At 41.8% G+C, this 16,016-nt stretch overlaps 1 protein-coding gene across 2 annotated transcripts in view; it reads left to right on the top strand.

The window, feature by feature from the left end:
* SLC9A7 (solute carrier family 9 member A7) overlaps positions 1-16,016 on the top strand; it is a gene marked incomplete at both ends in the record, with an annotated part of 172,412 nt that overhangs the window by 132,005 nt on the left and 24,391 nt on the right. For both annotated transcript variants that reach the window (XM_080719250.1, XM_080719249.1), the window contains 2 exons: positions 6,988-7,047; positions 15,206-15,269. In XM_080719250.1, coding sequence (XP_080575376.1) covers positions 6,988-7,047; positions 15,206-15,269 — 124 coding nt within the window. The remainder of the gene's footprint in view (positions 1-6,987; positions 7,048-15,205; positions 15,270-16,016) is intronic.

Below are 16,016 nucleotides of genomic sequence, written 5' to 3'. Positions count from 1 at the left end.
TTACAATACTTCTGTTGCTTTGTCAGAAATCAGTTGTCTATTCTGTTCTGGATCATTGATTTGTCTATTCCTCCAATTATACTGTACTGTTCTGATAACTCTAGTTATACAGTAAGCAGTGCTATCAGGTAGAATGGTTCTTTCCTTTCTTCTTTTTCAAAATTGTTTTAGCTGTTCTAGTTCCATTTTATACAAATTTTAGAATAAACTTGTCTGTATCTAAAATAAAATCTTGGATTCTTTTTTCTTTTTTTGCGGGTCTGAGGATGGAACCCAGGGACATTTGACCTCCGAGCTACACCCCCTGCCCAATTTTTTATTCTTTATTTTGAAACAAGGTCTCACTGGGTTGCAGAGGGCCTCACTAAGTAGCTGAGGCTATTCGAGGACCGCGATCCTCCGGTCTCAGCCTCTCAAATGCTGGGATTACAAGTGTGCACCACCATGTCCGACTTTCTTGGATTTTAATAGGAATTACATTAAACCTATATATCAGTGTGGAGAGATTGATAGCTTCATTATGTTCTCTCTTCCAATCTATGAACATATGTTTCTCAATTAATTTACACCTTCTTTGATTTGTCACTAATATTTTGTCATTTCCAGCATAGAAGGCATGTACTTGTTTTGTTAGGTCTTGTATCCTGCCACCGTGCTGAACTCATCTTAGTTCTCGGAGGGGTTTTGGTGGGAGTTTTGGGTTGCTTTTCATAGACTCTTTAGGGTTTTCTATATAGACCATCTTGTCATTTGCAAACAGAGAGTTTCGTTCTTTCCAACCAGTGTACCTTTTGTTTCCTCTTCTTGCCTTATTGCTCTGGCTGACTTTCATTACTATTTTTAGTAAGAGTAGTGTGAGTGGACATCCTCACATTTTTCTTAACTTTTCTTAGCTTTTAGTCTTAACCATTGGATATCATAGATACTCATCATGAAGTTGAGGAAATTGCTAATTTTCTGAGAGTTTTTGTCATGAACAGGTGTTAAATATTGTCAAGTGATAGAATTATATGATTTTTCTTGTTTAGCCTATTATTCTGATGCATTGCACTGGCTAATTCTCAAATATTGAAGTAATCTTGCTTCTCTGAAATAAACTCCCTGGGTTATAGTGCATCGTTTTACATATTGTTAAATTATATGAGCAAATATTTTGTTAAGAATTTTTATATCCACAAGGAATATTGGTCTGTATTTCTCTCTCTTTTGACCTGCCTTTGTCTGGTTTTGGTTTCAGGGTAATGTGTGACCTCACGGTTTGTTCCCTACCTACTTACTCTGTTTTGGGGAAGAGATTATGTAGAATTGGTGTTAATTACTTTTTAAAATTCTGGATAGAATTCTTCCATGATACCATCAAGGCCTGTAGACTTATTTTGCAGGAATTTTCTTTGGTGGTTCCTGGAAGCCCTTCTACCTCTAGGCTACACTCCCAGACCCATTTTTTTTTTAAATTTGGAAACCCACACCCAGCCTTTTTGCAGGAATTTTTAAACTATGTTTAAAATACAGGGCTATTCAAGCTGGGCGTGGTGGCGCACGTTTGTAATCCCTGCGCTTGGGAGGCGGAGACAGGAGGATTGCACAGGTTCGAAGCTAGCCGCGCTGGCTTAAGAGATCCTGTTTCCAAATAAAAAATATATGTATATAAATGGGTCTGGGAGTGTAGCCCAGAGGTAGAAGGGCTTCCAGGAACCCCAGTACCACCAAAATAAATAAATAAATAAATAAATAAATAAATAAATAAAATATAGGGCTATTCAGATTTCATATTTCCTATTGAGTAAGTTGTGATAGGGGTGAAATTGGTCCGTTTCATCTATGCTGTCAAGTTTATATTACTTATAGCATTGCCTTATACTTTTGATATCTGCAATGTCTAGGATGATGTTCTCCATTGTATTCCTGATTTTTAAAATTATTTCATTTCTGATAATGTGTCTTCTCTCTTTTCTGGTAGTCTTGCTAGAGCTCTGTCAATTCTTTTGATCTTTTCCAAGAACTAGCTGTTTATTTAACTGGTTTTCTATTTTTCATTTAATTGACTCCTGCTCCTGTCTTTATATTTCCTCCCTTCTGTCCAACTCTACTTAGACAGCATAACGAAGCAAAGTGTGCCATTGTTGAGAAGTACGTATGTTATCATTTCATTGCATTTTTCTAGATAAGTATAAACAATGATCATGCAATATCGAAACTGACATTTACAGAGATTACATTAAAAGAAAGTCCCTCCAAAATAAGGTAATGAGACTGATTGGTTTTTCTGGTTTGTGGTATTTACTTGATGGCCACGAGTCATTTCTCTAGGCCAGGTTCTTATTTTAAAATTGACTTAGAAAGTCCCTGGTGTTCAGTGTGGTGTTACCCCTGTGACCTCAGCAGGCTCAGTATCAACTTGTTCCTTATTTCTCCAGAGTGCAGATAGAGGCCCCAATGACCTGTTAAGTAGATTCTCAGAAGGCAGATGCTCAGGGTAGTCTTGGAATTCCACTGGAAATAATTAGGAGTCAGTTATAAATTGTAACCATGGCTAACTCCAAGTATGTATAAAATAAAAATGAATAAAACTACAAACACAAAGATAAGTAATTGCTTTCCATAAGTCCAATGTATACTTTTTTATGTGGTAATAGGGATTGAACTCAGGGGCATTCGACCTCTGAGCTTATACCCCCAGCCCTATCTATCTTTTTTTATTTTGAGACAGGGTCTCACTGGGTTGCTGAGGGCCTATCGAAATTGCTGAGGCTGTCCTCGAACCTGTGATCCTCCGTCTCAGCCTCCTAAGTACTAGGATTGCAAACATGCACCACCACACCTGGCCATCAATGTATACTTTTAAATAGGAGTTTTGTGATTGTTATTTTAATGATAAAATTATGTAATTTTCCCTAATAATACACAAACTACACAGTATTATTCTTAATCTCTTGAGTAAGTATTCTCATTCACAAAGAACACAATTTTGGCAATTTATTTATTTATTTATTTATTATTTATTTTTAAATACAAAACACAATTTAATGAAATGGTTGCTTTTAAAGTGATAAATGAAAAAAATCAGTACAGAGTAGCACATCCAGGACAAATATTTATTTTTTATTAAACATATTTTTCATGTTACTGGGGATTGAACTCAGAAGCATTCTACCTCTGAACTACAATCCCAGTCACCCCTCTTTTTATTTTTTGCAGCACGAGGGGTGGAACCCAGGGGCATTCTACATCTGAGCTCTACCCCTAGCCCTATTTTTTAGTCTTTATTTTGAAGCAGGGTCTCAAGGAGTTGCAAAAGGCCTCACTAAATAGCTGAGGCTGGCTGCAAACCACAATCCTCCTGTCTCAGCCTTCCAAAGGTTGGGATTACAAACACGTGCCACCAAACCCGTTTACCCCCTCTTTTTTTTTTTAAACAGGGTCTCCCTGAATTGCCAAGGCTGACTTTGAACCTGTTATCCTCTGTCTCAGCCTCCAAAGTATTGGAATTACAGGTGTGGGCCACCATGCAATTTTGGCAATTTAAACAAATGATCCTGGGGTTGTTGCAGCTGATGAACCTTTTACCACCTTGCTGGCATTGTGGCTGTCCCCAGCTTCAAGGAAGGCACATGAAGTGGTAGTGAGGATGAGGTGGGCGGCAGTGGAAGGATGCATGACCAGCCAGCCACATAAACAGGTGACCTTCACACCCCAGAGGGTAGTAATGTAATCCTTCAAGGACACGTAGGGACACCAATACCTGCTTGGTATAATCCTCTTATGACTAGGAATTTCTGATAAAGGGCTTTGCAAGATTACAAGGACTTAAGGCAGGAGAATCCCTGAGCTTTTCATGTAATAGCATTTCTAATGATATTTTTGAAGAGTGTACAGATGCCACTTTGTACTCAAAGGCAGTGTCCGATAAGGGGAGGAACTGGGGTTCTGGAGCTCTGAGTTGGTGTGGCTTCCACTGTTTCAACCTTTGTGACCTTGGGCAACTTATTGTGCCTCTAACCCTTGGTTTCTTCACCAATATAATAGGGACAACCATAGTGTGATGATAAAAGCGATTATAAATAAATGTGAAAAAGAATTTTCTCATAAGGGACTGGGGCTGTGGCTCAGTGGTAGAGCACTTGTCTAGCATGCATAAGGTCCTGAGTTTGATCCCCAGTACTGCAAAAAATGTTCTCCCACAAAATAGGCCCTTTGGCACATGGTAAGCACTTAAAATATTTTAGCTTTTATATTATCTGATATTAATACTTACTACTATTGTTATTATTGTTGTTGTTGTTGTTGTTGTTACCCAAATATCAGTCTTATATTAACTGAATCCCAGATTGTCTCTTGGTATTTGGGTATTTGTTGTAATTTTTCAATACTATATTAACATGGAGAGTCTGGCTTAAGTCTTTCCTTTTTTGTGTTTGGTACTGGGGATTGAACCCAGGGGCATTCTACCTCCACACTACATCCTCAGCCCTGTTTTTATTCTTTATTTTGAAATAGGGTCTAAGTTGTGGAGGGCCTCACTAAGTAGCTGAGGCTGGCCACAAACCTGTGATCCTCCTGTCTCAGCCTTCCAAGTGCTGGGATTACAAGCGTGCACTACCATGCCTGGTTTTAAGTCATATTTTGAACATGTAACTAATTGAAAGGTCCACTAAGCTGGGCATGGTGATGCATGCCTATAATCTCAGTACTTGGAAGGCTGAGACTGGAAGATTGCAGGTTCGAGTCCAGCCTCAGCAACTTAGTGAAGCACTCTGCAACTTAGTGAGACCCTATTTTCAAATAAAAAATAAAATAGGGCTGGGGTGTAGCTTAGAGGTAGAGTGCCCCTGGGTTCCATCTCTAGTACCTTGTAGTGCATACACACACACACACACACACACACACACACACACACAGAATGAATTAAGGAACATGAAAGTGGAGCAGGTCAAGTCCAAGGACACAAGGGAAAGAGAATAGCAGAAGTTGGCTTCCTTAACCTTCAGGTCAAACCTATTGGCATTTTGGTTTGCTTGTCTAAAAAAAGGGCCATCAAGCTAGGCATAGTGGTGTATGCTTGTAATCCCAGTACTTGGGAGGCTGAGACAGGAGGACCACAAGTTCAAAGCCAGCCTCAGCAACTTGGTGAGACTCTCTTTCAAAATAAAAAAGTTAAAAAAATATGGCTGGGTATATAGCTCAGAGGTAGAATGCCCCTGAGTTCAATCCATAGTACCACACACAAAAAAAGACCTGTTTTTGTCTTCTTAAGTGTTGTTGTTGCTTTTCTTTGTGTGTGTATGTGTGTGTGTGTGTGTGTGTGTGTGTGTGTGTGTGTGTGTGGTACTGGGGGTGGAACCCAAAGGCATTCTACTTCCAAGCTATACCCTCAGCCCTATTTTTTATTCTTTATTTTTGAAACAGAGTCTTACTGAGTTGCAGAGGACCTCACTAAGTAACTGAGGCTGTTCACAAACCATGATCCTCCTGTCTCAGCCTCCTGAATGCTGGGATTACAAGTATGTTATTGCTTTTCAATAATATGGTAGTTTTTGCTCTTTCTGTCAAGTATGTGAAAAATATGCATAAACACTTGAAATATCTGTTAAATACTAATGTTCTGTTTTCTGTGTGGATATATCATGCCTCATGAAACACATTATTATTATTATTATTATTATTATTATTATTATTATTATTTTGCAGTACTGAGGATGGAACCCAGGGGTATTATACCTCCAAGCTATACCCCCAGCCCTATTTTTTAGTATTTTTATTTTATTTTTATTTTTTATGGTACTGGGGATGGAACCCAGGGGCCTTCTTTCTCCAGGCTACACTCTGAGACCTATTTTATATGTTTATCTTGAAACAGAGTCTCTCTAAGGTGCTGAGAGCCTCACTAGGTAGCTAAGGCTGGCTTCAAACTGTGGGATCTTCCTGTTTCAGCATCCCAAGTACTAGGATTATAAGCATGCCCGGCCTTAGTCTTTTTATTTGTGAAACAGGTCCCATTGACTTGCGAAGACCCTTACTAAGTAGCTGAGGCTGTCCATGAACCACGATCCTCCAGTCTCAGCCTCCCGAATGCTGGGATTACAAGCATGTGCCACCATGCCTGGCTACATGAATCTTGAAAATGTGTATGCATTTCATTATATGATGCATTTATTCCTCTAGCTTTATTAGTTTATATTTGGAGAAATTTAATATCATCTCTAATTGCAACTCATTTGCCTCATTTGACCTGGATCATTGCTGTGTGTGTGTGTGTGTGTGTGTGTGTGTGTGTGTGTGTGTGTGTGTTGCGGTACTGGGGATTGAACCCAGGGGCATTCTACCTGCAAGCTAAACTCCCAGCCCTTTTTAGTTTTTGTTTTGAAACAGGGTCTCACTAAGTTACTGAAGGCCTCACTAAGTTGCCAAGGCTGGCCAGGAATCTGTGATCCTCCTGTCTTAGCCTTTCAAGTACTGGAATTACAAGGTATGCACCACCACGCCCAGCATATTGTTGCTTTAAATTTAAATTTAGGCTGGGTGTGGTGGCGCATCCTTGTAATCCCAGCGCTTGGGAGGGAGGCTGAGACAGGATGGTCGCACAGGTTTGAAGACAGCTTCAGCTACTTAGTGAGGCTCACAGCAACTTAGTGAGACCCTGTTTCCAAATGAAACATAAAGATAGGTCTGGGAGTATAGCCCGGAGGTAGAAAAGGCCTTGGGTTCCACCCCCAGTACCACCAAAAAAATTTTAGCAGCCTCTCTGGATTTTTGAGACTGGCGACAGTTTCAGAGCGGTATGTAGCTCCATGGTAGAGTGTTTGCTTAGCATGTGAGAGGCCCTGGATTCCCTCCTCAGCACCCTCCCACACCCCTTAACAAAAGAGGGGTATGGATTTATATTGAGAGCAACACAGCCTATCCTTTCGTGGACATGGTCGTGTGCCCAGAACTTGGGGCACCCATGTTGTCCCCATCACACTCACATTCCCTTCTTCTGCTGCCCAGAGTTGGCGTGGAGGAGACCTCTGAAGAGGACCAGAACGAACGCCGCTGGCAGTACTTCAGGTGATACAAGGCACCCCAGCAAACAATGAACCGGGCCTGGCTTTCCTCCTCTTTCTAACCTAAGATATTTCTCTTTATTCTGTTTGTGTCTTCCTTCTTGTGTGCATCACCCCCACCCTGTTTAGCCAAGGGGTGCGAGGTTAAGTCCATTCTAACCATTCTTCTCCCTTTTCTCTGGGGCGACCTGGAGTTCTGTCCCCTTCCCCTGCATCTTGGACAATGTGTGATCACCACCAAAGCCCAAGTTGGCAAGTGTCTCCTTTCAGGACAGCTGAGGTCACTGGTGAGAATGGCTCATTTTCAGAGCAGTGGACACTTCCCCTCACAAAATCCAGTTTATAATCTGGGAAGCAAGGCTTGTAACTTGTACAGAGAACTAGCATTTCATTTTTTAGCCATGAGTGGGGCACGGCTTGTTTCATCTTAATTAAATACCAGTGCTGTTGTGGTTTTTTAAAGTATGTATTTGTGTGCTTATACTTTCTCATAGTAATTCAGAAGGCATGAAGAACATTTTTTAAACAAAATGATACCTGTTTCTCGGTGCCCACCCAAGTTTATGATATAATTATACTCAAGGCTGATGATAACATGTAGGCAAGCAGTTAAAAACGGTAACACCTCTACTCTGCTTTCTGTATCCCTCTAATTGGCATGCATTCTTCCTCACCTGATTCTCAGTGCTGGTAGAGAGAGCAAATGCAAAATGGACTTGAACTCTGTTCTTGGTATTGTGAGGGTAGTGGTAAAAGCAGTGATACCTGTAGTGGGGCCCAGGTCTTGGCATGCCGCTGCTGGGATGTACACTGTAATGACATGCATGAGGTCAATTGAGGTATTTAAGTTCACTGGGTTGACACTTTGTGTGTGTGTGTGTGTGTGTGTGTGTGCACGCACACACACGCACGTTACTTGGTATTAAACCCAAGGACATTCTACCTCCGAGATACACTCCAGCATGTTTTTATTTTTTTATTTTGAAACAAGGTCTCACTAAGTTGCTGGTCGCTAGTCTCAAACCTGCGACCCTCCTGTCTCAGCCTCCCAAGTCCTGGGATTACAGGCATGTGCCATCATGCCTGGTTTGGTTGGCACTTTTGAAATTATTCAACATACACATGCACACATGCATTCACATGTGCATGTGGATGTGCACCCACACACACCCCCCCCACACACCCACACACTCCACACACAAAAGCTTATTTTTGGAGATCAGACTTTAGGAACCACATAAGTTGCAGAGGAAACCTTTTTTTGCTGAAGCACTCCACTATCAAGAAGGAAAGTCAGGTCAGGTATGGTTGTATGTAACTATAATTCCCAGTACTTGGGATTCTGAGACAGGAAGAATGTGGGTTTAAGGCCAGTGTCAGCAACTTAGCATGATCCTCAGAAACCTATTGAAACTTTCTTTATAAATAAATAAATAAATAAGTAAATAAATAAACAAATAGGGTTGGAGTGTCGTTCAAAGGTAGAATTTCCCTGGGTCCAATTCCCAGTACCAAAATAAAAATAATAATAGTACAGGGAAGGTCAAATCTCAGTACTTGGGAGGCTGAGACAGGGGCTTGCAGATTCAAGGCCAACCTCAGCAACTTAGCAAGATCCTTAGGTCTTGATATCAAAAATATAATAAAAAAGGCTGGAATTATAGCTCAGAAGTAGAATGTTCCTAGATTCAATCCCCAATACAAAAATATATTAAGAGGAGAATCCTTTAGACAAAGATAAGTTATTACACTTGGGAAAGGAGAGGGTTCAGGTAGTGATCTGGTATCCAAGGTTTTATATGAAGGTATATATCTCTCATTCCTCAAATTATTCAGAATCTTAAGCCAGGCATGGTGATGCACACTTGTAATCCTAGTATTTGGAAGGCTGAGACAGAAGGATTACAGGTTTGAGGACAGTCTTAGCAAATAGTGAGACTCTCTTCAATCTAGTGAGACCCTGTTTCAAAATTAAAAATAAAATAAGGCTAGGGATAGAGCTCAGAGGTATAATGTCCAATCCCCAGTGCCAAACACACAAAATATTATTCATAATCTTAACCATTAAAATTTTAAATTATTTTTACTGGGTTGTAGCTCCGTGGTGAAACATGTGCTTACCACGCACAGGACCATGGGACCACCCCAGCACCATCCTCCAAAAAATAATTAAAGTAAGACACTACTCAAATTTCTGAGTCTCCATGGCATTTTGCCTGTTAATCAGAATGGACAAATTAATATACCCGAAGGGAGGTTATTAATTCTCAGTACTTAATCATTTCAGAATAAGCACATCAGTTTGATTCTTTTCTCATTTGGTATTGGCCTGTCTAATTTTAATGCAAATAAGCATAATTCAGTTCATTCTGGAAGAAGAGACTGTTGTGTGTGCTCCAGTGAGCTCAGCCTAGATGTCAGGGGAGGGCTAAATGTGATGCGACAAAGCAGCACAAAGCGTTCCTGGTTTACATGGTGTCCTGGATCAGTAAAGCCTTTTAAAAGGGCAGGAGAGAAATGTATATTATTGGAAGTCACCTGAAACTAGGAATTTTAGAAGTTAAGGCACCATAGCAAGTTTTCTAAGGCTTTAAATATACAATTAAAATCTTATATCTGGTCTTTTGTGCTGCCTAGCACCACACCAAACACCCTGGCCCATTACTTTACTACCTTTTCCCAGAGGCCATTTCGGTTCTGGGCTTTGCCTCAAGGGTGGGGCCTTCTGTAGGAATCCCCAGGGTCCTGTGTCATCCTTGGAGATTGGTCCAAGGGGCCCTCAAGCCTGCCAGAAAAGTAATTATGAAATCACCCTAAAGTAAACAGCCTTAAGAGGGGAAATTGCAGAAAAACGTCACTTGTGTCTCATGGTCCCTGAACTTTTTTATTTGGCATTAAATTTCAGTAGCAAGCTGGGAAACAGGTTTTGATTCCTTTTGGGAACTCTCCTATTAAACATGTATACTACTAGTAGGAACCTCCAAGAAACCCTAAGGACCTTCCCAGATTCCTCTGTCTGGGGACGGGAGCGTGGTTCTTTCAGGTTCTATGGTGTCAAGAGTTTGGACTGCATCTCAGACAGGTGGTTGATCCCAAGAGGCCATAGTGAAGATTAATATTTCCATGGCAGACAGATAATAAAAGGAAAGTGGAAAGCAGACGTTGGGTAGGACTGTCCTCAGAACCCCAGGTGTCCAGGCTGTGTTCATGACTAGATCTGAAGGTGGTTGTGTCAGAATTTTATTAGCCAAATGTCTGAGTTAACTAGCATTTCTCTACTTGCTCTTTATAGATAGGAGAAAGAGAATCTCAATAAAATATTCCAAGATTTATGTGGAAAAGAAAACCACATCATTACTACAATCTACATTTACCCTATATTTACAAATGTATACAAGTTGTCATTGTCAGACCCCGAAATAATACAAGTACATAAATCATCAACATTAGATTAGACTAAATTAGATAGAAAAATAGACTGCTGTGTTATTAAAACATTTTTACCAAGGGCACAATTAATTATTCTTAGTTTTTTTTTTTTTTGGTGGTACTGGGGTTCCTGGAAACCCTTCTACCTCTGGGCTACACTCCCAGACCTATTTTTATATTTTTCTTTGGAAACAGGGTCTCTTAAGCCAGCGTGGCTGGCTTCGAACCTGCACAATCCTCCTGTCTCAGCCTCCCAAGCGTGGGGATTACAAGCGTGCGCCATCACACCCAGCACCTTTTTCTTTTTTAAAATATTATTTTATTATATTTTAGGACATGTATTTTTTCAGTACCTAGTATTTTATTTTATTTTTAATATGTTTTTATTGGTCAAAATGGAGGTTTTCTAGCTCAGTTATTCCTTTCACTATGATAAAATGATGCTCCAGGAAAGAAGAGCATTAGATTCTAAATTTTATTGTACATACTGATGAGGTAAGGAATTTCTCCACTGTCTTAACTCATCAATTCAAGCAAAGTTTTACTGAATATTTATGGGACTTGGAGATGAGTTGCCACAGGATCCTAGCAGGAATTTGGGTGTTATCATTGAGAAAACATAAAAGATAGCAAATGGTTGTCGCTTTTCTAGTAAAAGAAAAATTAGGTGGGCATAGTGGCAGATGCCTGTAATCCCAGTACTTGGAAGGTTGAGACAGGAAGATCATGAGTTCTAGGGCAGCCTCAGCAATTTAGCAAGACTCTTAGCAACCTAGCAAGACTCTATTTCAAAACAAAAATTTAAAAAGGGCAGGGGATGTAGCTGAGAGGTAAAATGCTCCTGGGTTCAGTTCCCAGGAAAACACACACACGCACGCATGCACATATACATGTGCGTAAACAAGACCCTGTTTCAAAATTAAAATAAGAGAGCTGGGGATGTAGCTTGAAGGTAGACTGCCCCTGGATTCAATGCTCAATACAGAGACAGAGAGTAAGAGAATAATTAAAGAGAGACAGGGCTGGAACCAGTACCTTCTGGAATCTGCACAGTCTAATTCAGTAGCCACTAGCCATGTGTGACTATTAAATTTTAACTAATTAAACTAAAATGTAAAATGCAGTCTCTCAATTGTATTAGCTATCTTCCAAGCACTCAGTGGTCCCCGCGACTAGCGGTGCCATATTGGACAGCACAGGTGTAGAACACTGCTATTCTTACCAGCAGATCTAGAGTAATACTTAGGTTTCTCCAGATCAAAATGGTAAAGTTCACAGGATTGGGATGAGATTAGCCCTAATCTCATGAGTTCACCAAGTTGTTGTCATGCTTTGGGCTTTGATGTTTGGAATTCTGTCCGGGCCACACGGGCCCAGGATAAATGGATGAGTTCTACTGAAGTTTCCAGAACTTGATGAAAATGTTCCAAGCCTAGTAGTCTTAATAAAGAATTCTCATTTAGACAGATTTTATTTCTCATTAAACATTTTCTTCTCTCAGTAGAGATGAGTTCAAAGAATAGAGGGGGGCTAAATTGTTTGGCAGCTTTTGATGTATTTGACTTTATTTTCTTCATTATAGTGTAGGACACTCTCAAGTATTTTGCCTTTTATTCCATCTGGGCCCAGAAAGTCAGTTGGTGTTACTGTTACTGACACAGAAGTGACTAAGACAACTTAGTACACCTCTTTGAAAATTCCCAGTCTAGAAAGGATAGCTTGTAGCCAGGTACAGTGGTGCATGCCTCTAAGCCTAGAACTTGGGAGACTGAGACAGGAAGATTGCAGGTTCAAGGCCAGCCTCAGTAACTTAACTTAGCAAGACTCTCAGCAACCTAGCAAGACCTTGTTTCAAAACGAAAAATAGAAAACGACAGGGAGTGTAGCTGAGAGGTAAAATACCCCTGGGTTCAATCCTCAGTAACTAACACACACACACACACACACACACACACACACACACACACCCCACAACATATGGTTAGTGACACATCTGAACTGCCATATTATTGGTCACGCTGCATATCATACTCTTTGGGGATATTCTGAGGTTAGGCTGGGGGCAGCCACCTAACCTGACATTCTGGTAGACTGATTGAGAGACACTGGGGTCACCAGTGCTCTGCTCCTTGGAGTCAGCCCCTGGGAGCTCATATTAAGTAAATCTGTCTGGCACAAAGTGGCTTGTGCTGCTATGGAACCTGCAAAACGAGGCCCAATAGTGGATTCCTAGTTGTTGACCTTACACTTGCTGATGAAACTAAGCACAGAGAGGATTTTTCTGTGTGGAATGTACATTAAGAGACTAAAACTAGGTGTGGGTTAAAGATTGACAACAAAGAACTCAATTTGTTACTCCTCTAGCCACTTGTATACATTACAGACTTTGTGTGCATTGGGGCCCTGGTGTGACTTTTGTGGTTATCCCTTGGCCTCCTTAATTAAATGGGCTTCATGTCAAAAGCTCTCCATGAAATTTATTACTCAAAAATCCCCATATAATGTCCAGAGCTGAGGACAAGTGTCCAGTCCTCAGAAACCACTGCCTGGAAGTAGCCTGTGGCACATTAACACAGTCCATCTAATTCAGTACAAAGAGCTCATCAACCCCAGGCCGTGGGGAGGGGGGAGGACATGTGGTTCCAAGCCCCATAGGCTTTAATTGCTCAGATCAGTGCCCAACAGAGTATAGACACTCTGTAAGCACTTCCTGAATGTATGAACTCATCTTGTGATTTTAAACTTTACTTTCAGCACAATATGTGATGACCATTCACTATGTTTCTCTTCCCCTTTCACAGGGACACACACCTTGGGGGTACTCCTTAAGCCCAGATTAAGACCCACTAAGCTAGGCATCACTTGGCACACCTGGAATCCCAGTACTCGGGAGGTTGAGGCAGGAAGATTATGAGTTCAAGGCCAGCCTCAGCAACTTAAATGAGGTCTTGTTTTATAATAATTTTTTTTAAATGGCTAGGGTATAACTAGGAGGTAGAATCTCCTTGGGTTCAATTTCTAGTACAAAAAAAAAGACTAGAGGTTGGCTTTGAGAGGCGGGGTGTATCTGCATTGTCTTCTACTCCCTGTCTCCATAGAGTTATCTCAGGAAAGGTCCTGGCTGCTGCCATGCACACGGGGCTCATTAGAGTCACCGCCCTCATAGAGGACATCAAAGACACTACTGCCAGGCCCACCCGAAGCACAAAGCCGACCTAATCTGCTGAGAGCTCTAGTCTCAATTTACATTTCATGTCACTGTCCTTGACTACACTGGCAGGAGCAAGGAGACAGAGCATCTGCCTGGCATCTCTGTTTCTTCCTTATTGCTCCATGTTATCTCCTTCATACACATCACAGTTCTCAACCTCAGGCTGATGTGTAAAGCAACAGTTGGTATGTGACCAAGACAAGACATCTGCCCCAGTGCTGTTCTGGAATTTGATGTAAGTGGCATTTGCCACTTGGCCTTTTCTCTCTGTCTTCAGTCATTTCTCTCGTATGTGTGAGTTCCTAGGTTACCTTTGATACAGGTCAGGGTGAGGACACTGGGATTCAAAGTAGGACTCCAGTTTAAAGTGCTGTTAAAGAATACATTCTTCTGACACTTTTTTAAAAAGTAAGGCAGCTGGGCATGGTGGCGCACACATGTAATCCCAGTACTTGGGAGGCCGAGACAGGAGGATCGCAGGTTCGAGACCAGCCTTAGCAATTTAGTAAGGCCCTCTGCAATTTAGCGAGACCCTGTTTCAAAATAAAAAGAGCTGGGGGTGTAGCTCGAAGGTAGAACACCCCTGGGTTCAATCCCTAGAATGAAAAGAAAGGTAAGGCAAACTTTATTCAGGATCATCACAGTTGGTGGAGAAGCTACCATGATAGGGTTTTGCAGTAGAAGAGGAAATCAGGGATCAGAGGATGGAACATTACTAGACAGAGACATCAAGGGAAGGTGATTGTGGCTAAACAGACCTGTTAGGAGTCTTGTTCAGGGCAGGCCAGGGTGATCAGACATTACCTAGGAGGTGATGAGGATGAGGAAGCCCATCAGATACTGAGGAGATATCAAGGGTGAGGGTTCTGACTAAGCCAACTTAGGAGAATTTTTGCTAAAACTGGGTGACACAAAGACGAGTTGGGAAGAGGATTCAGAAGAGCCTGGTTCCTATTCAATCAAGGGGAGACTCTGTCACTGAGCAGGCTGAAGTAGTCAAGGAAAGTGTGCCGACAGCCACGGCTTTGGTTGAATGCATGCAAAAAATAAGATGGGAGATGAAGAAAGGGAGATAGGTGATACTGAAACTAGAGCAAAATGTCAATGGTAGAATCTCATGGTGGCATAAATGCAGGTATTCACTTCCACACTTCCTTCTAAAGCTGAAGAATTTCATAGCAAAACGTTAGGGGCCTCAAGCCAGGTCAGGGCAGAAGTGAGGAAGCAGCCACATCTGGATAACAGGGAGGGCCCGGTGCAGGGAGGCAGATGGACAGTTGGCAGCATGTCTTCCAGAGCCTTGCTCAGGGTGTGAGCACACGGGATCGATTGGCCCATTCCTCTGGGATCTGATGTGGTGTGCGACCTGATTTCTGCATGGCAGCCTTTCTCTCCTTGGAGCTAACCACTCCTCTGCTTTGGGAAAATAGTCACGCTCCTGGCTACTTCCAGCCAGCACAGCTGCCATTGGCCACGCTAATGCTTTCTGTTTTTCTCCTTGTCTTCCCCTGGTGACTTTCAGAGTTGGTGTTGACCCAGATCAAGACCCGCCGCCCAACAATGACAGCTTCCAAGTCTTACAAGGGGTAAGTCACAAGAACTGCTTCTTTCTAGAGAAGACATGATTTGAAATAGTTGAAATGTAGCGGACATTTGCAACATGCCAGTCCCTGTACCTAGTCCCCCTCACTGCCATCTGGAAAACAGCCTTTTGAGATATGCACTCTTACCCCTGATTTACAAATTAGAAGCTGAAAGGCAAGACTTTGAAAGTCAGAGAATTAGAAAGTGATTTATTTTTAGGTGAAACAGAGCAGGAGCAGTTGGATAGCCAGGATTCAGGAAGATTTCATCATGATAGCTGCAGACTACTTAGGACAGCCCCAGCCTTCCTACTGTCTCCCACATCCTACCTCTGTACTCAAATACCTATGAACAATATTAGTGGAATAGTTTGGTTGGATTTATGTAGAGTAACTTACTGGGTATCTCATAAGACCTGCAAGCCAAGCTGGTCATGGTGATGCACACCTGTAATCCCAGTACTTGGGAGGCTTGCAGGTTTGAGGACAGCCTCAGTAACTTAGTAAGACCCTGTTTCAAAAACAAAGTAGGGCTGGGAGTATAGCTCCAAAGTAAAACTCCCCTGGGTTAAATCAGACACACACACACACACACACACACACACACACACACACACCACCACCACCACCACCACCACCACCACCACCACCACCACCACCACCACTACCACCACCACCACCACCACCACCACCACCACCACTACCACTACCACCACCACCACCACCACCACCGCCCCTAGAAACCCCAGG

Source organism: Muscardinus avellanarius (assembly GCF_963383645.1).
Source record: "Muscardinus avellanarius genome assembly, chromosome: X".
NCBI classification, from domain to species: Eukaryota; Metazoa; Chordata; class Mammalia; order Rodentia; family Gliridae; genus Muscardinus; species Muscardinus avellanarius.
Note: the sequence above shows the minus strand (reverse complement) of the source record. Positions and strands in the feature narration are given on the sequence as shown.